Source organism: Panicum virgatum, chromosome 5K, assembly GCF_016808335.1.
Source record: "Panicum virgatum strain AP13 chromosome 5K, P.virgatum_v5, whole genome shotgun sequence".
Classification (NCBI taxonomy): domain Eukaryota; kingdom Viridiplantae; phylum Streptophyta; class Magnoliopsida; order Poales; family Poaceae; genus Panicum; species Panicum virgatum.
In genome coordinates this window covers 43,405,258-43,426,737 of record NC_053140.1, presented here as the reverse complement: position 1 = coordinate 43,426,737, position 21,480 = coordinate 43,405,258, and the positions used below count along the sequence as shown (strand labels likewise).

Here is a 21,480-nt window from a genome sequence, read left to right as displayed (position 1 = left end):
AATTTGTTGTGATGTTTTGCCTATGAATAATTTGAATCCAGAATGTTTCAATTTCGCTATAAAGAGTCAAAGACTGGTATGATCGAGGCTCTGCATGACCCTCCCTCGTCATCTGGTGTGATCAGACTAATGCTGCATCAACGCTACACTATACAATCCCATGAGAAATCTAACAATTTTGAGATTCAACATATCAGTGTATTATCTGTGCAACTTTGTTACTTCATTTAGTGTCCAGAATGTGTGCCGCAACCTTCATCCAGCAAGCGGTGGTTTCTGGGAGCTAGCCTTTGCCTTTTTCAGTGAAGCAGTAGCATTTTAGATCAAGAGAGCTGTTGTATTATTCTAGTAGAAAAAATATATTTAGGCCATATGCAAGCACACTCTTTGTCAAGTGCAACTCCACGTGCAGGGAAAAAAGTAGCGGCAACAGCTTTTTACTAAAAAAGGAAACTTGCCTTGCCGTGTATTAAAAGCTTTCCAAATAAAGGGCGGCCGTACGAGTAGGCCAATTTACGGCCGGCCGTAGGTTAGCTAAGTCCTTTTAAAATTTTTTAAAAAAAATCAAACCATCTCAAAGTTTGACTAAAATTATAGAGAGAAATATAAAGATTTATGACATCAAATAGGTGCACTATGAAAATATAGCTAACAAAAAATCTAATGATACTTAATTGGTATCATAAATGTTATTATCTTGTCATATAAATTTGGTCAAATTTGAAAAAATTTGACTCTCCAAGATTCTTGGAATGACTTATAGTTTGGAACGGATGGAGTACTATTGTTTCCTCTTGTCATCATTTTTCTATTTCCAGCGAGTTTTTCTCGTTTTCTCCGGAACCGACGCTATAAAATGAACCTATAAAAAACACTATAAAATACAAGTTAACCCCTGTAAAAGGGCAAAATGCTGAAATACAGCACCCATCGCATCTAGTAGAGTACTACATTTTTTAAAATCCAAAAGAAAGTACATACATTATAACGTTCACCGTTTTGTTCACCCGCGAGGCCGTGACCCTGTTCGCCATAGATACACACAGCACATGCTCTTTTTCTTCGCAGAAGCTGGCCTCACAGTTGTAGTGGCCCCCCATGAACTGAACCGTCCTCCAAGGCACAACACATCTGAGATGGCAATGGCAACGCCATGATGTACAACTTTTTTTTTTTGAAAAAAACTATGATGCACAACTTGGGGCCGTTGGGCGCGGCCAGTTCATGAAGTGTACTGTCCACGTAACCACGGTAATGCTCTCCTGATCTCTTTCTCACAAAACAATCGCCACTTGGGCCAGCCAGCGGGTGAGGACCCGAGAGCGACGCGCGGCGATGTATCCGCACGCCGGCGAGGGAAGTTGCACGGTCAATCTCATTTCCTTTCCTTCCCGGCGCGTCAAAAAGGGCGGCGGCGGCAAGGGCGCACGGCGCACGGCGCGCAGCCATGAGCCCATGACGGACCCAACGATGCTCTGCCACTTTCTCGGTTCTTTTTTCACGAGGAGGTCAGGAGTGCGCCCCCAGGCCCCACCTCCATTGGACACTGGATATGCTCCCGATCGTTTTTTCCGCTCAAGGCCTTGTTTGGTTCGGAGGTGAAAAAATTTCATGCAAACTTTTGTACATGTTTGATTGCAAATTTTTGCATATGTTTAGTTGCAAAGTCAACAATTGCCAACTGTTGGAACCAAACATATGACATTCAGCACCATCTCATGGGCCCAACTTTTCAACTGTTGAAACCAAACATATGACATTCTAACACCAGGAAATTTTTCCCCTCCCCAAACCAAACAAGGCCCAACATGCGGTTGTTTACGGGTATTGCTAGTTTACGGTCAACCGTACGGGAGGCATCCGTACGGTCAATTTCCGACAGCAATTTTTTTTTGTTTTTAGAAACTTTTTTGTCGTTTTCTGAGAAAAATAAATTCAGACATTTTTTTATGAGTCAAATAAATTTTCAAGTGAAATTTTGGTGGGTAGAAAAAATTTCAAAAAACAAAATGGTGAGATAAAAAAATTTTAGGAGAAAATTTTTGACAGAGAGAAAAATTATCAAATGGAAGAAACAAAAAATGTACATCCAAATAAAAAAAACTCGGCTAATATTTTTTTTAAAAAAATTTGTATGCAAAGTAAAAAAGGAAAAAAAAAAGAAAACTGGATGGCGAGCGGCCACGCCTCCCACCGCTCCTGCCGGCGCAACCACGCCTCGCGCCGCCGGCCCCGCCGCGCCTCCCGCCCCGGCCCCGCCGCCGGCTCGCCAGTCCCGCCGCACGGCCTCCCGCCGCCAGCCCGCCGACCCTCCTCTCAGGCTGCATGGAGCAGAAGGAAAGGGGGAAGGGGGCGCCATGGAGCAGACGAGATCCAGATGGAGGGAGGGGGAAGAACGTGTGCAGTGGAAAGGAGAGGAGGAGCGCGGATGATAAAGTCCCGTGGGCCCGCGCACATGGATGGAAAAAAATCAACCGCTAGAGAGGATATGTTACGGTCGACTGTAAACTCAGCATCCGGGTTGTTTATCCCCGTTGGCGCCGTGCTCGGCTAGTCGGCTGAATCTTGATCCGCTGTTACCGCGCTAAGCAAAGCAGTCAGGGATTCAGTGGGGCAATTCGCAACACGCGCAAGCTAGGTGCTTTGCCCTCATTTCCTTTTCAGGGCAAAGCAGGGCCCGCTGGTGACTGGCCCAGGGCAGCAAGACCAGCCCACTGCCGTTTGCCTAGTCGCCATGCCATGGCTACGATACCATGAGTGGGTCAGTCTCCTCCTAGATTATTAGTACCATGGATCGAGATTAAAAAAATGCTAGCACTACGATCCCGGATTGCTCATATCTCCGATAAAATTATGGGTCCCAGCAGACTTTGAACAGGTTTCCATCGCCCACCCCAGATGTCTGGCCAACGCAGCATGGCTGCATGGGTGACGCACTGACGCTCGGGCCTCGTAAAGCTGGTACTACTGTGCAGTACTTTTTTTTTGAATTACTAACTGTGTACGTTCACATCCGGGTCTCAAAAAAAAAAAACTGTGTAGATGCCATCACCACGGTAAGTTCCTAACTAATAAACGGACGGGATCATGCCCATCACGGAAACCGGAGGAGTGCCATGCCCAAACTTGGGCGCGGTACAATGCAATTAAACTAGCAACAGCGACGGCCGACGGAGTGTAGGACTGATAATGGGTTGGGTTGAAATGGGTTTTATGAGGTGTGTTTTGAAATGGAGTGTGTTTGGATGATTTAAAATAGGTTGTATTAGTTAATGGGGTGGGTCGGGGCGGGTTCTATATAAATGCGGGTTGAGGCGGGTTGGGGTGGGTTGAAATGGATATTTTTTTACAAAATAGTATAACTATATATAAATGTGGGTCCCACGTGAGAGCTGGACTCTGAAATTAAAACCACGTGTTTATATCAGAAAATTTTATCGAAATTGACTGAATTTTGTTGGAGATGACTCAGTACGACTGGCGGCTATTTTGTGCAAAGCAGTGTGGCTAGAACTACCTGTGGGCCCCACATGAAGAGCTGGACCCTAGATTTAAAACCTCGCGTTCACACTATAAAATTTTATCGAAATTGACTGAAATTTGTTGGAGATGACTCAGTACGACTGGCAGCTACTCTGTGCAAAGCAGCGTGGCTAGAACTACACGTGGGCTCCACATCAAGAGCCGACTGGCAGCTACTCTATGCAAAGCAGCGTGGCTAGAACTACACGTGGGCTCCACATCAAGAGTCGGACCCTACAATTAAAATCTCGCGTTCACACTATAAAATTTTATCGAAATTGACTGAAATTTGTTGGAGATGACTCAGTACGACTGGCAGCTACTCTGTGCAAAGTAGCGTGGCTAGAACTACACGTGGGCTCCACATCAAGAGCCGGACCCTGGAATTAAAACCTCGCGTTCACACTATAAAATTTTATCGAAATTGACTGAAATTTTTAGAGATGAGTCAATATGACTGACAGATACTCTGTGCAAAATAGTGTGGCTAGACATATATGTGGTCCCCACATTAAGTGTAGAACCACTAAATTTCTCTGCATAGTAGAACCCATGAGTTTTTATGGGTTACCCGGTTATAATGGGGTGGGTTTGTTAGAGTTGAGAAATTAACTAATTGGGTTGGGTTGGGTATCTAAATATGTTAATTTTGGGTGGGATTGAGTATGGTGCAGGTTCCAACCCATTAGCAGGGCTAACGGAGGGCACATCATGCTGTCATCCGAGTAATTAAACTGCGCGCGTCAACGTCGCCAAATCTTAGCGCCGAAGCTTTACACAATTCCTCACTTGAATCTTGGGGCCTCAAGCCCAGCTAAGCTACGCGCTGAGAACGCATATGTACATGTACCGGAGCCGCTTTGGTGGTGTTTGGTTAGGTCCGAAAAAAAATTCACGAAAGCTTTTCGGCTTTTTAACAACTAATTAGAGATATTAAATAAATTTTAATTACAAAACCACCTCCACAACTATGATACTTTAGCACTTATTGTAGCTAATAAGGCTTTTGACCATATGATTGGAAGATAATTAGGCGTGGTTACTGTAGCAACACTGTAGACAATCATGGTGAAACTTGGCTCATTAGATTCGTCACGAAAAATTACACCTATCCGTAAAAAGGTTTCGCAAATAAATTTCATTTAGTACGTCATGCAAGCATTTATTTTTTTTTTGAAAAATTTTCACCGCGGCAACCAAACACGGCCTTTCTCTGAGTGCGACGGGTTGGAATTGGAGACAGACAGACAGAGATTTCATACGGCTGGTGTGCCCATCACAGACAGGTTCGTCGTCTTGCTCATCGCTGACTTGGTCGTGAGTGATGATCTTTCTTTCGAACAAATGGTCGCAACGATCCTATCTGGAATTTTGTGGCCTGTCTGATACTCTGATCTAGTGACCCCCCGTCGTCGTCAGATCTGACAGGGGATACGGTTGATGGTGACGTGCCCAGCTAGATTGCGCGTCTTGCAATCTGGTACGCATCAATAATAACTTGCTATTTATTTGCGATGGCAAAAGGTGCTTAGAGCATCTCCAAAAGTTCTCAGTTTTTTTTCCTAGATTTTGTTGTTTGCAAACTCCCCAAAAAGATATGAGAAGACAAGAAGAAATTCATCTCCAAGAATTCCCTATTTTTACTCCTAAAAATTGAAAGTTGTAGCTTAATTCCGTGGAAAACATTGTGCTTCCGCGATTACTCTCGTCGTCGTTGGTTCGAACTGACTACCTCAACGCCGGGTACACCGCCACCACGCTAGCTTGTCTCCTTGGGTCCATGGCTGCCGCCTTGCCTTGCTAGTTGTGCCTCCGTGATCATCACCACCATGCACACCTCGTGCACACCCACCGCTGCGTCCTCACCGCGCGCAGCCTCTTCTTCCGCAAGCAACTTGACCCCAACCACAAGCCCCCGCCGCCGCCGCCCCAGCTGGGATCCTGGCCGAGCGCCGCGCCGGAGCTGGTCATTCCCGTCAGCTCCGGATCCATCCGCTACGAAGGGCTCGTGCTCGTGCTGCAGTTCCTCTACTGCGGCCAGGCGTCGGTGGCGGCGCCAAGAGCAGCCCGCTCTCCGGCTACGATGCGGGGAAGAAGCCCGCGACTGAAAAAGACGCAGAGAAGGACGATCGGGAGGGGCGACGGGTGCGTATTTTTACGCACGATGGAGGATGATTTGCCAACGGTTAGAAGATGGGAAATTAGGATAGAGAATTATTGGAAAGATTTTTTTTCAGAAAAATAAAGATAGTGAAATGAGATTGGAAACTCTTGGAGATGACACATGAGTCCCTTTCTAACGCACATGCTCCTCCTTTTCCGAAAAGAACCTCAAGATAAAGCGCCGGTACTTTGTGTTCTCGCAATAGGCAAGGCGCACTCTCGTCCTGAAACGACAATCCGGCCGATCGCCGGTGCGCGCATTAATGCCTGTTTGGGCAAAAATTTACACGGGCAGATGGGGTTGTTCAGCTACTCTAGGTGGTAGCCTCCGAGACGAAACGAAACGAAGCGGAACTCTGCCGGTAAACTGTCTCTTTCGCAGGACACCGGCCTGGATTCACAGGACTGACCGTCTGACCGCCGAGTGGAACAGCTGCACACGGTTGCGTGGCCACGAGCCCGCAAGCAACCGTTCCCGCGTCCGACGGGTCGCCGCCGGCCGTCGTTTTCCTTCGCCGGCCGCTCACGCAGCCGGGGCGACAAAAAGAGGGGCTCGTCGTTGCAGCTCAAGTGCTCCACAAACCAAGGCGCGGCCGCGGGGCCCGCAGCCGGCTCACATGGCGACGTGGACCCGGGCCCACCCAGCGCGGCCGTGCCGGAGATCGGGATCACGGATCTGGACAGGGGAGATGCTTCTCTTCTCTTTCTTTTTCTTCCCCACCCGGGCACCCTACCTCTCCTTCAGGAATCGGCGGAAGGACGGCGGGACACCCGACTGACCGGAGATGCTTCTCATCCCTGCCTCCCTGGCGTCCGTGAGCCGGCAGGCAGCGAAGGGCTAGCGAGGCCGGAGGAAAAGAAAACTCCTGCTGTTTTGTTTGATTAGCGATCCGTGCAGAACGTGTCAGGTGATTAGCGAGACCAATCAGTCCATCACCGTCGTTGTCGTTGTCTGCTCCGCTTGAGTGAGGAGGTTAAAGAAACCAAACGAGGCAGCTTCGGTTCCGTCCCCGCGGGCCGCGCGGGGGCACCGCACCGGCGCCTGCGCTGTGCTGGGGAGCAGCGCGCCGCGGCCGCTGGGGCAACGGTCCGTTGACCGGCGCACGGCGACTCTTGCAGTCCAGCCCTTTGATTTTTGTAGATTTCCATAGTTAGTGCTCCGGTGAAAGATTCTCAGGGGGGAGGGCGCGGGCGGCTCCGATCCGATCATCCGATCCCACGCGAGTCGACAGCTGTGAAACGGTGGAAACCAGAGCCGTCGACGTGCGTGGGCAGCTTGATCCATCCTTCTCCTTCGAGATTGTTGAGTAGTTGGGCATGTCAAATTCGCAACGGTAAGGGGAAACTTCATTGTGGTATACACGTCTTGGTGTCTTGGCGACTCGCACGGCCTTTTAGAAGTTAGAACCAGTTAGCAATCTAACCGCATTATTTCGCTAGTGATTGATCCGAAAAATGGCCAGTCCCTTTGGCTTGCTTTCTCTGTGAGTATCTTGTGTGCTACCTGGTGAGCAATAAGTAGTGCGGTCATTTTTCGTGAGGAAAATCAGCGTGTGGGTGTATTGAATTCGTTGTCATTTGCATCAACAAGTTCTGTATTTCTTCTTTCCATTCTGACATCCGAGTGAGTCGAGATCATCCATTTGTAGGAACTAGGAACGTAAAAACCATGGCATTTTATTGCTGTCAAGTGAAATGCATGTTTTCGTCACTTTGGTGCGCTTTTGGCGAGCACCTCGGGAAACAATTTTCTCGACGTGCAAACCTTATCTTCCCTGACTTTGTTGTTCTGTTGGTTGTCACGGTTTTAAATGTCAAAATCAGTTAACAACTAATAAATTATAGTTAACTTTATTTTTTTCTTAAACTCTCTAAATTTGATCAAATTAAAGGAAAAATGCTCCAAGATTTGTAGCATCTTTTTCAGTTTTAGGAAATTGGCCATAAAACATGTATTTATAGTGAATTTACTATTGGTATTATAGATGTTAATATATTTTTTTTTTAAAAAATGAGCAAAGTTAAAAACAACCTGACTTGGGACAAATCTATACTGAATTATAATTTAGGATCATTAGTAACGTTTTGTTTCATTTCGATTCATAGAAAGCATGGGTACCCTGGAGGAAGTATGAATCCACTCCAAGTCTCCAGCTTTCGCATCCCGACAGTAGGAACATTCCTACTTGGACTTTGCGAGTTAATAGAAGGCGTGATCAGAAACTCAAAATGAGATGGTAGGCGCAGCGAACACGGCACACGCCAAAAAGCAAGCCTGCAAGTCTGCATTGGAAAGCAGCCCTTTTCCGATCGGTAGCGGAAGTAAATTTCCAAGTTTTTGATAAATGGTTATTAATTACATCAGCTTTAGTCGTGCATATGAAGCTAGTCATCCATGATCCATGATTGGCAAGATGTCGAATACGCGGCTCATGATAGAATTATCCTTCTCTACACGCGGAAAGCAGATGCGAGAGGATTCAAGTCTCCCAGAAAAAGGGGAGAAAAGAGAAGCACATTTGATATAACGGGGGCAAGGATCTACAGTTCCTTTATTTTGAGCGGAAGATCCAGTTCCTTAATATAAAGTTCAAAGTTATAAACCCTGATTTATTTACGTATCTAAAGTGATGATCAGTGAACAGCTATTATTGGACCTTGCCCATTGATGCCATTTTCCTTGTGGCAGGAATCGCCATCGTTCACTCAACTTGTAGCCACAGACAGCGAAAACAGACAAAAGCGTGACAAAATCGATACACACGGAACAGAGATTTTACCCTGCACTGCTAAATTAGCAGATGATGGAAATTTAAACACTTTCTTCAGAATCAGAAGGTTTCTTTTTTTTTGAAACGTTAGAATTAGAATCAGAAGGTTTCTTTTTTTTGAAACGTTAGAATTAGAATCAGAAGGTTTCTAAATCTCGAATCGAACCCATCCCAAAACCAAGGGCTGCGTCATCCACGCGGTGCCCCGTGATCGCCGTTTCACCGGTTTCGCTCCATCGACTCCGGCTGGATCAAGAGTCACGCACGCGAGCCCGCCATGGGTCAGCGGGTCGCGTCGTATTCGCGTTTCCCACCTCAGCGCGGTGCATGCGCATCACACCACCCCACCCCGCCCACGGCCCACCCCGCGCCTGCGCATCTCAATTCCTCCGCCCCCCTGTCCCGGCACTCCTTCCCCTTCCCCTTCCCCTTCCCCACGCCGGCCGCCCCGGATTTCAATTTCAAACCATCCCCAAACCCCAGCTCCCCCTTCCCTTCCAGCTCCGCAGGCCCCCCTTGGGATTCTCTCCTCTACCCCACCGCACCCCCAGATCTAGCGCAGCCCTAAACCCACCCCCACCCAATGCCAGCATGACCACGCCGCGCGCCGCCCAGCGCCGCGCGGCCGCCCCGCCGGCGGCCGCGGGCGGCGAACCGTACAACATCCTGCCCATCCACGACCTCCTCGCCGACCACCCGTCGCTGCGGTTCCCCGAGGTGCGGGCTGCCGCGGCGGCGCTGCGGGCGGTGGGGGGCCTCCGCCCGCCGCCGTTCGCGCAGTGGCGCGCCGACCACGACATCATGGACTGGCTCGGCGCCTTCTTCGGCTTCCAGCGGGACAACGTCAGGAACCAGCGGGAGCACCTCGTGCTCCTCCTCGCCAACGCGCAGATGCGCCTCTCCTCCGCCGACTTCTCCGACGCGCTCGACCCCCGCATCGCGCACCAAATCCGGAAGAAGCTGCTCCGCAACTACACCTCCTGGTGCGGCTTCCTCGGCCGCCGCCCCAACGTCCACGTCCCCGACGGCGACCCGCGCGCCGATCTGCTCTTCACCGGCCTGCACCTCCTCGTCTGGGGCGAGGCCGCCAACCTCCGCTTCGTGCCCGAGTGCCTCTGCTACATCTACCACCACATGGCGCTCGAGCTGCACCGTATCCTCGAGGGCTACACCGACGTCGCCACAGGCCGCCCCGCCAACCCCGCCGTGCACGGCGAGAACGCCTTCCTCACGCGCGTCGTCACGCCCATCTACAACGTCATCCGCGCGGAGGTCCAGGCCAGCCGCGGTGGCACCGCGCCGCACGCCGCTTGGAGGAACTACGACGACATCAACGAGTACTTCTGGCGCCGTGACGTGTTCGACCGCCTCGGCTGGCCCATGGAGCAGTCGCGCCAGTTCTTCCGCACCCCACCCGACCGCAGCCGTGTGCGCAAGACGGGCTTCGTCGAGGTCCGCTCGTTCTGGAACATTTACCGGAGCTTTGACAGGCTGTGGGTGATGCTGGTGCTCTATCTGCAAGCCGCGGCCATCGTGGCTTGGGAGGGCGCGACGTGGCCGTGGGATGATCTACTCTCGTCCCGGGGCTCCAAGTCCAAGGACACACAGGTGCGCGTGCTCACCATTTTCATTACCTGGGCCGCGCTCCGCTTCCTCCAGTCCCTGCTGGACATAGGCACGCAGTTCCGCCGTGCCTTCAGAGACGGTCGCATGCTTGCTGTGCGCATGGTGCTCAAGGCCATTGCCGCCGCCGCATGGGTCCTTGCGTTTTCTGTCCTATACAAGGGGATCTGGGACCAGAGGAGAAGCAATGGACAGTGGTCGTCAGCAGTTAATTCGCGGATCATGAGGCTCCTTTATGCAGCCGCTGTGTTTGTTATCCCTGAAGTCCTTGCCCTTGTGCTCTTCATTGTGCCTTGGGTGCGGAACGCATTGGAGAAGACAAACTGGAGAATCTGTTATGCTCTCACCTGGTGGTTCCATAGCCGCAGCTTTGTTGGCCGAGGATTACGCGAGGGCACCATTGACAATGTCAAGTACTCCATCTTTTGGGTGCTTTTGCTTGCTGTGAAGTTTGCCTTCAGCTATTTTCTCCAAATTAGGCCACTTGTAAAACCCACAAAGGAGATATACAAGCTGAGTGGAATCCAGTACACTTGGCATGAGTTCTTTGGCCAAAGCAATCGATTTGCAGTGTTTGTGCTCTGGTTACCAGTGGTGTTGATATACCTCATGGATATCCAGATTTGGTATGCAATCTTTTCTTCTCTGACTGGTGCATTTGTGGGGCTTTTTGCACACTTGGGGGAGATCAGGGACATGAAACAGCTGCGGCTTCGGTTCCAGTTCTTTGCAAGTGCCATGTCATTCAATATCATGCCAGAGGAGCAGCAGGTGAATGAGAGCTTCTTGCCCAGCCGGCTTCGTAATTTCTGGCAGCGGTTACAGCTAAGGTATGGTTTCAGCCGATCATTCCGGAAGATTGAGTCAAATCAGGTGGAGGCACGGCGGTTTGCACTCGTTTGGAATGAGATAATCAGCAAGTTCCGGGAGGAGGACATTGTTAGTGATCGTGAGGTTGAGCTTCTTGAGCTGCCCCCTGAGTTGTGGAATGTGCGTGTAATCCGCTGGCCTTGCTTCTTGCTCTGTAATGAGCTGTCTCTTGCACTTGGTCAGGCAAAGGAGGTCAAAGGATCTGATCGCAGGCTATGGAGGAAGATCTGCAAGAATGATTATCGTCGTTGTGCAGTGATCGAGGTCTATGATAGTGCAAAACACTTGCTGCTTCAGATCCTCAAGGATGGTACCGAGGAACATGGTATTGTCACACAATTGTTCAATGATTTTGATGGATCCATGCAAATGGGGAAGTTTACTGTGGAGTATAAGATGACTGAGCTGCATAGTGTCCATACAAGGCTTGTAACTCTATTGAGCCTACTTCTCAAGCCCACCAAAGATGTTACCAAGATAGTCAATGCCTTGCAGACTCTCTATGATGTTGTCATTCGTGATTTCCAGGCTGAGAAGAGGAGCATGGAACAACTGAGAAATGAAGGTCTTGCACAGTCAAGGCCCACCAGCCTTCCCTTTGTGGATGCGGTTGTGCTGCCTGGAGAGGAGAACTTCACCTTCTATAAACAAGTGAAGCGCATGCACACCATCCTGACCTCCAGGGACTCTATGATCAATGTACCAAAGAACCTTGAAGCTCGTCGAAGGATAGCCTTTTTCAGCAATTCATTGTTTATGAACATACCCAGGGCAACCCAAGTGGAGAAGATGATGGCTTTCAGTGTCTTGACTCCTTATTATAATGAGGAGGTGTTGTACAGCAAGGACCAGCTCTACAAGGAGAATGAAGATGGCATCTCAATCTTATACTATCTACAAAAGATTTACCCAGATGAATGGGAGTACTTCTTAGAGAGAATGAAGCGTGATGGAATGTCTGATATTAAGGAGCTGTACAGCGAGAAGGAAAGGCTGAGATCTCTTCGGCACTGGGTCTCTTACAGAGGGCAGACATTATCACGTACAGTGAGGGGCATGATGTACTACTATGAAGCTCTCAAAATGCTGACCTTTCTGGATTCTGCCTCTGAACATGACTTAAAGACTGGGTCAAGGGAGCTAGCTACTATGGGTTCTTCAAGAATTGGATCCTCGAGGCATGATGGGGTTGCTGGTGGGTCAGGGTATTACAGCAGGGCACCTTCCTCACGTGCATTGAGCAGAGCAAGCAGTAGTGTGAGCTCCTTGTTTAAAGGAAGTGAGTATGGGACTGTCCTCATGAAATACACGTATGTAGTTGCATGCCAGATATATGGTCAGCAGAAAGCTAAGAATGACCCCTGTGCTTTTGAAATATTGGAGCTAATGAAAAAATATGAAGCAATGCGTGTTGCCTATGTTGATGAAAGGCAGAACAATGGTGGTGAAACAGAGTACTTCTCCGTTCTTGTGAAATACGATCAGCAACTGCAGCGGGAGGTTGAAATTTACCGGGTTAAGTTGCCTGGAGAGTTAAAGCTTGGTGAAGGAAAGCCAGAAAATCAGAATCATGCACTCATCTTCACAAGGGGTGATGCGGTACAAACAATTGATATGAATCAAGATAATTACTTTGAAGAAGCTCTAAAGATGAGAAACCTCCTAGAAGAGTTCAATCGTCATTATGGAATTCGCAAGCCCAAAATTCTTGGGGTTCGGGAACATGTGTTCACAGGTTCTGTTTCTTCTCTTGCTTGGTTCATGTCTGCCCAGGAAACAAGTTTTGTCACTCTAGGGCAGCGTGTTCTGGCTGATCCACTTAAAGTCAGAATGCATTATGGTCACCCAGATGTTTTTGATCGTCTTTGGTTCTTGGGCCGAGGTGGTATCAGTAAAGCATCAAAAGTAATCAACATTAGCGAGGATATATTCGCTGGTTTCAACTGTACCCTCCGTGGTGGCAATGTTACACACCATGAGTATATTCAGGTCGGTAAAGGTAGAGATGTGGGACTCAACCAGGTCTCTCTGTTTGAAGCCAAAGTTGCTAGTGGCAATGGTGAGCAAACTTTGAGCCGAGATGTTTACAGGCTGGGCCACCGATTGGATTTCTTCCGGATGCTCTCTTTCTTCTATACAACTGTTGGATTTTATTTCAACACAATGATGGTTGTGCTAACTGTCTATGCATTTGTATGGGGCCGCTTTTACCTTGCGCTCAGTGGTCTCGAGGACTACATCAGCAAGAACACTTCCTCTACTAATAATGCTGCCCTGGGAGCTGTCCTCAATCAGCAGTTCGTTATACAGCTAGGTCTGTTCACAGCTTTACCCATGATTATTGAAAACTCACTTGAGCACGGGTTTCTCACTGCTGTATGGGATTTCATGAAAATGCAACTACAGTTCGCATCTGTTTTCTACACCTTCTCCATGGGAACTAAGACACACTATTATGGGAGGACAATCCTTCATGGAGGTGCAAAGTATCGGGCTACTGGCCGAGGTTTTGTTGTGGAGCATAAGAAGTTTGCTGAGAACTATAGGCTCTATGCTCGCAGCCATTTTGTCAAAGCAATAGAGCTTGGTGTGATATTGACTCTTTATGCATCTTATGGCAGTGCCTCTGGGAATACTCTGGTGTATATTTTGCTGACACTTTCAAGTTGGTTTCTTGTGTTGTCATGGATTCTTGCTCCCTTCATTTTTAATCCTTCTGGTTTAGACTGGCTGAAGAATTTTAATGACTTTGAGGATTTTCTAAACTGGATTTGGTTCCATGGTGGGATCTCAGTCAAGGTAGATCAAAGCTGGGAGAAGTGGTGGGAGGATGAAACTGATCATCTCCGGATGACTGGTCTATGGGGCAGCATCTTGGAAATCATATTAGACCTTCGATTTTTCTTCTTTCAATATGCAATTGTTTATCGGCTTCACATTGCTGATCAGAGTAGAAGCATCCTTGTCTATCTTCTTTCATGGGCATGCATTCTCCTAGCTTTTGTGGCTCTTGTGACAGTGGCTTACTTTCGAGACAGATATTCAGCAAAAAAGCACATACGCTATCGTCTTGTCCAGGCAATCATTGTTGTTGGCACAGTGGCTGCTATTGTTGTGCTGTTGGAGTTTACAAAGTTTCAGTTTGTTGATACTTTTACCAGTCTCTTGGCTTTTCTGCCAACTGGCTGGGGAATCATATCTATTGCTCTGGTATTCAAGCCATATCTGAGGAAGTCCGAGGTGGTTTGGAAAACTGTGGTGACTGTAGCACGTTTATACGATATATTGTTTGGAGTAATTGTTATGGCACCTGTGGCTTTGTTGTCATGGTTACCTGGGCTTCAGGAAATGCAAACAAGGATCCTGTTCAATGAAGCCTTCAGCAGGGGACTTCATATTTCCCAAATCATTACCGGAAAAAAGGCACGTGCGTTTTGAGGTATTCCCTGGATGCAGTCAACTTGTATTTTTCTCTTTGCTGTTGGCAACAATGACTATAAATAATGCATTTAAGAGTACTAGGTCTGACTCTGGAAGTCTTTACGCTGGATTGAATTTTATGATTGAAAACTAACTCTTTTTTAGAGACAGGATCAATCTCTTATTTTATTGGAATCATATGATCCTGTGATTGCCTCAAACTCTATTTCCCATGCACTGGCTATTGCAATCTCAGGCTTCTGTATTTGCCTGTTATATTTTGTTGATGGAAAAACCGTGGGGGGAGATCACCACAGCAAACTCATTTATTTATAAAAACGAAATAAACAAATAGAGTGCCCCTTACAAAGCCTGTTATCATATTTTGATAGCGTTGAATGTGCTCGCTTGTTTTGTAACGAAATCCTCTTGCTCCTGACTAGATTTGATTTTGATAGTCCTTCCATTTTTAAATATATGAATTTTGGATCACATTTTGCCTGATAGAGAATATGCATTGTTTTCCTTATTTATGGTATCATTCAACCTTGTACTTGTGTAATGTTAGCTTTAGCTTTTGCATTCAATCTTGTGCTTTTGAACATATCTGCAAATTTCTTTTTGAAGGCTAAAAAAAATGCATTAGGTTGATCTTGCTTTGCTTCATTGCCATTACTTCTTTCTCTCATGCTGAACATCAGACTGAGAATTTGCACTCGCTTTATGTTCTTGCAGCTAAATTCACCTTCCCACCGACCATTTCCCAAAGTGAGCTGCTTCGTTATTCTGGAGGATTAGTTAGTCTTCGAGGAGTATGGTATGTTTACTGGGCATGGTTAACTAAGTTCATGTAGTGTTCAAATTGATTTCTGACATTAAGATCTCTCTGCAGGTTTAGACAGCCTTTCTGGAGTAGATTAGATGGATGCTAGTTCCCTGTACAGGCGATCTATTTATCTATGATTCTTCTTGACTTGATGTACACATGGATTTCTGTGGTAGGAGTGATACAATGAGTGTAATGAGATGTCGATTGGGCCCCCATATTCACAACTCCAGATTTTTTTGTTAGATTTTTACTGAGGGCTGTGCAAAACTTCGTGAGGGCTCCCTATTTATGCCGAAGTTTCTTCCCGTGCCATCCCTTTTCATTGTAAAGAGAGTTGCTGTTTCTGCTTACCTGCACATATTGCTGCATTGTGGGGGAAGACTGATTCTGTACACCTAAATTATCGCCGGAAATGCCATTTTGCCTGATCCTTTTTTGGAAGCGCAGCTGAGCAGAATCATACTTGCTTACTGTCTGTTATGCATCTGCTGCACTTGTCCCTTGTCTCCAAAATTAAAGTGTCTTCCGGCCGGTTTGAAGCTCACAAAAAATGGACGTGGAAGGGGCCTGAGGCCTTGTTTAGTTTTTCTGGGTAAAGTTTTTGAAATGGAATTTTTTTACATTTGAAGTCTAATCATAAAATTAATTACAAACTTGTTTATAAACTAGGAAACAAATTTATTAAGACTAATTAATTTATTATTAGTACATGTTTACTGTAGCAATTTATTATCTAATCACATACTAATTAGACTTAAAAGATTCGTCTCACAATTTATAGGCAATCTGTGAAAATTGATTTTTTTTGTCAGACTATCGAAATATCAATTGGAGTAATATACGGAGCCTATCATTTGCTACCCACTTGCACTCTGTTCGCTGCAAAGCCAACAATGTTTTTCTCTCATACCAAACCAGCACCAGCCAGTAATACTTTTCTCTTATAATAAACTAGCACAAGTCACAACCAGCCGAACAAAGTGTTGGTCTTTTTAATAGAGGTGTCATGTTATCCCCACATTCTAGGGCCTCTGAACTGAGTGTCCTTGTACCAAATAAAATAAAAATAAGCTTATAAGAGCATTAAAGATCTACTCCCGCTATTTTCCTAAATAAAATAAAATTAAGTTTGTCCTAAATTGAATTTGGCAAACTTTGACCAAATTTATATAAAAAATAATAACATTTACAATACCAAATTTATTTTGTTGAACTCATTGTGAAGTATATGTTAATAGTGTATATGTTGGATAGTATAGTTATTGTAATATTTTTTTATAGACATGGTAAAAAGGTAGTGAGGGAGGATTGGCTGGAAGCAATTCAGTTCACCTGGACGAGCATGGTTATGGATTCGCAAGAGCATTTTCAAGCCTGTGTTCTACAGCGATCGGTCAATGCACACCGGACCGGGTCAGTCAGCGGGATTCCACATCAGCTATCGTTCACACAGAGCAATGCAAACAAAGGTTGAACGGCTGATCAAGAAAAGAAAACACATACAGCCTCAATCCAACCGCGCCATCCTTGTCTGCACTTGCATATGAGAATACTGAAGTGGTCTATAACAAGGACTTGCACTTTGGCAACTGCTCTCATACAAGTGCCATCATTTGCATTGTATAGAGTAAATGTTACAGCTGTTATATGTCGGTACAGACACAATGTACCAATGAGTTACAGTTATGGGATTGCTGGCTGGTAAATTGATAAAAGAAAGGTACAACAGCTAGCTTAAAGTAAGCTGTATCATGAACGAATCAACTCCGCACTCTACTGAAACAAAGAAGAACGCGGCTAGAGTTTCCAGGTGCATTCTCCTGCCATCAGAGTTAGACCCACCAACCCTGGTGGAGTACTATCAGACTATGCGGACCAGGCAGGAGTAAGCGCCCATCTAGCAACCAACCTATGGCTGTTTGAACACTCAGTCTCCGAATAGAGTTGAGAGCACCAGGCCTTGCACAAAGGTTGCTCTGTCGGTGGCCTGTTTCCGCTTTTGTTCCCTTTCTTCGCTCGTGAGAGATGAGTCAATACTGCCATTGAAAAGGGAATACAAATTCAATATCACATATTGAATTTAATTAGCCCTTAAAAACTTGTAGGGAGCAAAGCACATCACTTGACAGCATGCGTAAACAAGAAGATATAAAACATTGTCAAGTCAAATCCCTATGTGATTCTTGCTAATTAGTCGTAGTGCAGAGGCGCTGTGGAAACTACAAACTGCTTGCTCAATAATTCCATTTAAGGGTAGGAGTGTTTATTGAAGGAAAGAGTTTGTCGAACATGAATGTGTGAAACTATCATAGTGCTACTCCTAACCTTAGTTAGGCAACAACTTATATCAATAATAGCTACAAAATTTTGGCCTGGCCACAATAGGAGGTTAAAACAGTTCACAAAGAATCTGGAAAACATAATCATGAGTAATATATACCTTGATTCCCAAGGCTGAGCTGGTGTCTCCTTTCGTGCTGAGGCACCATCTGGGATAGAAGCTGTTGATTTTGATGGTTCTGGTGCATCTGATGTTGAGAAGCTAAGGCCAAATGATGATAGAAGAGGATCACTGGAAATGTTTGTGGTCGCTGTGCTACTTGATCTGTGGCTATGACCACCCCCTAGAAGAGCCTGTAAATGAGTACCACGTAGATCTCGGCTCAATAAAGAGATTCCATGGCTCTCAGGAATAATATATCTGCGAGACCTGTGACCGTTCTGTAAATAGAAATAAAAATAGGTTGTCAGAAACTTCTAAGTCTTAACAAGAATTTTATTCTGGATAGAGGGTGGGAGGAAGAGGGATGAACCTTGAACAAGTAACCATGTTGCATGGTGATATGGTTAAGCATATCTCTTGTAATCCTTTGGGAGCAAATGGGGCAGGGCTGAAATGAAAGTAACAATGAAAATGAGAACAGATCAATCCACTGCTAACAGTCTAACAGTACAGCATTTACAAAAACAGTATAAGGTGTCGAACTTGATTATGAGTTGGCATAGATGAATACTGACAAAAACGATTATTTTGGCCACCCAGAATGACTAAAACTGAGTTGGCAATATCCTTGTTACACGCAGATAAACTTTTTGAGAATACACTTCTGTCACACAACCAGATGTAACAATTGAATCCACTATCCCAGTTTCACCTCTCAAACCAATGGAATCAGGTTACACATTTAAAACAGATAGAAATTTCTCCCATAAGCTTTCAAATGTTCCAGACATGCAAGCTCTGGCGACTTATTGTCTACTGTCAAATACAGCTAACATCGGTTAATGAACTTACGGAGATTTCAAGTCAAGGAAACACACTCCTTGAACCTATAATCTGAACACGCACACAAATAAGCCTAATCTCGAATCCTCATAAACATTCTACTATTTGTCACTAAAGACATAATTTCGAGTCAGATGTCCTACTCTTAGTAGAAAGTTGCGAAGCTGTAAGCTTCAGTTCTGTAATTAACTGAACCTTGGTTCCCCTACTACCGCATCAAACAAATAGACAGCACATGGACACCCAAGAGAGCAGGTGCATCATGTAAAGATTCTATTTTTCACTAAGACATAATTTCCAGTCAGATGTGCTCATCTTTGCAGGAAGCTACCGAGCTGTAGCTTCAGTTCTGTAATTAACTGAACCTTGGTTCTCCTACTATTGCATCTGCCAAATAGACAGCACAAGGACACCCAAGAGAGCAGGAGCGTCATCAAGACTACAATTACTCGGGAATTTCCATGTTCCCGTCTCTGACAAGGTTACCAGCCCAAATATCGAAGCTCATGGGCTCATACATCAGGTCAACACACCAATAAGCAAGCTACAGCGTTTCGTCCTGCTCTAATCGGAGAATCAAAACTAGTTCTTTGCATCACGTCCCAGGCTCACAGTTCACTATCAATAAAGAGTCCTGCAGGGCACGGCGAGGCGGCGAGCTGACTGACTCACCGCGGCGTGGGGCTCGTACGGGTGGTCCTCCTCGAGATGGACGCAAAGGGAGGCGACGTCGTGGTCCTCGTAGCAGTAAGGGCAGGCGACCTCCGGCCACGTCGCGTCCCCGAGCTCCAGCTCCATCTCCACGTCCCCGTCGTCCTCCATCTCCATCTCCACCTCCTCCACCCCCATCCCCGGCATATCTGCACCCAATCCGACACGGAGCCCGCGAATCAGCACCTCGATCGCTCGCATAGCGCGCGGCGGAGGGAGAAGAGAGGAGCAGGAAAGGCAGGATGTGCCGTCCTCACCGTCGATGTGGCCGAGCTGGGCCGCGTAGTACCGCTTGGCGGCGGCGAGGCGCGAGATCCAGTGCTCCGAGTCCATGGCTCGATTCGATTCCTCGCTCGGAGCTTCTTCACGCGTCTGGTGCCTTCTGCCAAGCTCCTTCCCCCTTTCCCTCCTCTCGAGCTCGTGGTCTCCTCTACCCGCTCTCGTCTCGGACAGCAGCACCAGCAGTGCACCACCACCACCAACCGGAGCCGAGGCTTGCTTGCGAGGAGGAGACGATTTTGACCCGTGGCCGTCCCGATTTCCTCCCCGGGAAGAAAAATTTTCTCGCTTCCCTCGCCAGCTCCCGGCCTTTATGCCTCGGCTCGTTTACTTTCTTGGCTCTCAATACGGGGAGGATTTTGCGAGGACGGAGAAAGAGGGAGAGGAGACGGCGAGGGAGCTTCTTATCGGCAGGCAGCGGGGAAAGGGAAGGAAGCGGGTGAGAAATGGGGGCCGGGCGTCGTGTGGGGGTGGGGGCCCTTTGATCCCCGTCCGAGCAGTCAGCGCGTGGCGTGGCACCATCGACAGCGACCGCCCGCTCACTCCCCCGCCGGTTGCGAGTTGCGACCCACTGGCCGCTGCGGCGCGCGCGGATGACGGGTGGGGCGGGCGCGCGGGGTGCCCGGGCCCCGCGTGGTGGCGGACGCGGCAGCCGAGCCGGGCCGAGCCGCGGGACGCGTCGCGCGGATGATAGGGGCGGGCCGGCGCCGCGCGCCCGTGGCCGTGGGGCGTTGGCAGGGTCAGGGAGGAGGAAGAACCGCGGCGCCCGCGGGAAACCGCGTGGGCCACTGGGGCGGCAGGACAGGAGGAGAGGGTGTGGTGTGTGTGCGACGCGGATGCGTGCGAGCGGGTGCGTGCGTGGTTGGCCTTAGGCGTTCTCCAACGGCACCCCGTATCCCTCCCCCCACCCTACGTAGGGGGGCTGGGGGCGAGCGAGCCCTCCAACGACTCCCCTCACAGCTCCCCTATATATAGGGGGGAGTTGAAATTTCCTCCATATATAGGGTGAGTTTCAACTCCCCCTATATCTCTAATCACACCGTTTTTTCGCGATATTAATCTCGTTTGAGCCCCGTAACACGATGATAATGCGTATTATGACAGTACAAATATTGTATGATTTTTTTAAATTAAAAAACATTAAATAAATAGTTAGTTAATGAGTGATAGTATATAGGGGAATAGATATGAGGGGAATGGTTGGAGAGAAGGAGTTATAAGGGGAGGAATCTTTTGGAGGGAGGTAGTAAAATATAGTAAATAATATGTTTGGGGGGAGTTGGATGGGGGAAATGGTTGGAGAAAGCCTTAGGACGGGAATGGCCGGCTGGCTCGGGGATTTTTTGTGGAGCGGGAGAGCGGATGGCTCGGCAGAGGCTGCTTTGTCGGCCGGCCCGGCAGCGGGTGCCCGAGGGGTGGAAATGGAAATGGACGCGCACTGGAAAATCAAGCAGAAGGCTAGGAGAGCTTCGTGCCATTGTGGGCGGGCCGCTACGTGACTTTTGAGTATAAAATATTACTCAGAAGATTGTGTAAATTAAATTTCAAATAAAAATATTAATGGACATAATTACATTATCACCTACTATCACACAAAAGTTGAGCTTGAAAAAAATGCATGGAAAAAAGTGAAATCTGCGTGTGAATAATTTTCGGCTGTGTCGGTAAGTTTTAAATACTGATTTCACTTTTCTGTTCCATACTGTACAAGTGTTTGTCAAAACTGAAATTTTGCATGGCCCTGGAATATTATATGATTTGATGTTATTTGATGAGGTCAACATATTCGCCACGGTAAACATAATAGGTGAAAACCATTTTATAGGCATGATGAGCGGACATGATACTCAAAAGTCACGGTATGATCTTACAAAGTTCAAATGCATTGCACATAAATGATGACATAAAAGAGGACCATACATGGTCATATCCAATTAACGATAACAGGGAGTGTAACCCTGTGAAGAGTCTATTGTCCCGTCTTTATTTGTCGCCTTGTTAACTCA

General features: G+C 47.3%; 2 protein-coding genes and 1 non-coding gene across 3 annotated transcripts; 2 read left to right on the top strand and 1 right to left on the bottom strand.

Moving 5' to 3' along the window:
• Nucleotides 1–8,880: 8,880 nt before the first annotated feature.
• Nucleotides 8,881–15,640, top strand: LOC120707575 (callose synthase 12-like). Its single transcript, XM_039992493.1, has 3 exons — nt 8,881–14,388; nt 15,105–15,186; nt 15,262–15,640. Exon 1 carries the CDS (start codon nt 9,048–9,050, stop codon nt 14,385–14,387), a length of 5,340 nt encoding a protein of 1,779 aa, XP_039848427.1. The 5' UTR covers nt 8,881–9,047; the 3' UTR covers nt 14,388; nt 15,105–15,186; nt 15,262–15,640.
• LOC120710870 lies at nt 11,995–12,074 on the top strand. Its single transcript, XR_005690041.1, has one exon. It is a non-coding gene; the product is annotated as a small nucleolar RNA J33 (small nucleolar RNA).
• Nucleotides 15,641–16,756: 1,116 nt separating the features above from the next.
• LOC120707574 (protein DEHYDRATION-INDUCED 19 homolog 3-like) lies at nt 16,757–19,927 on the bottom strand. The gene is made up of 5 exons (XM_039992492.1): nt 19,453–19,927; nt 19,157–19,344; nt 18,012–18,089; nt 17,639–17,919; nt 16,757–17,234 (listed from the first exon to the last, which is right to left on the bottom strand). The coding sequence occupies exons 1-5, from the start codon at nt 19,526–19,528 to the stop codon at nt 17,126–17,128; spliced, it is 732 nt and encodes a 243-aa protein (XP_039848426.1). The 5' UTR covers nt 19,529–19,927; the 3' UTR covers nt 16,757–17,125.
• Between the last annotated feature and the right edge of the window lie 1,553 nt (nt 19,928–21,480).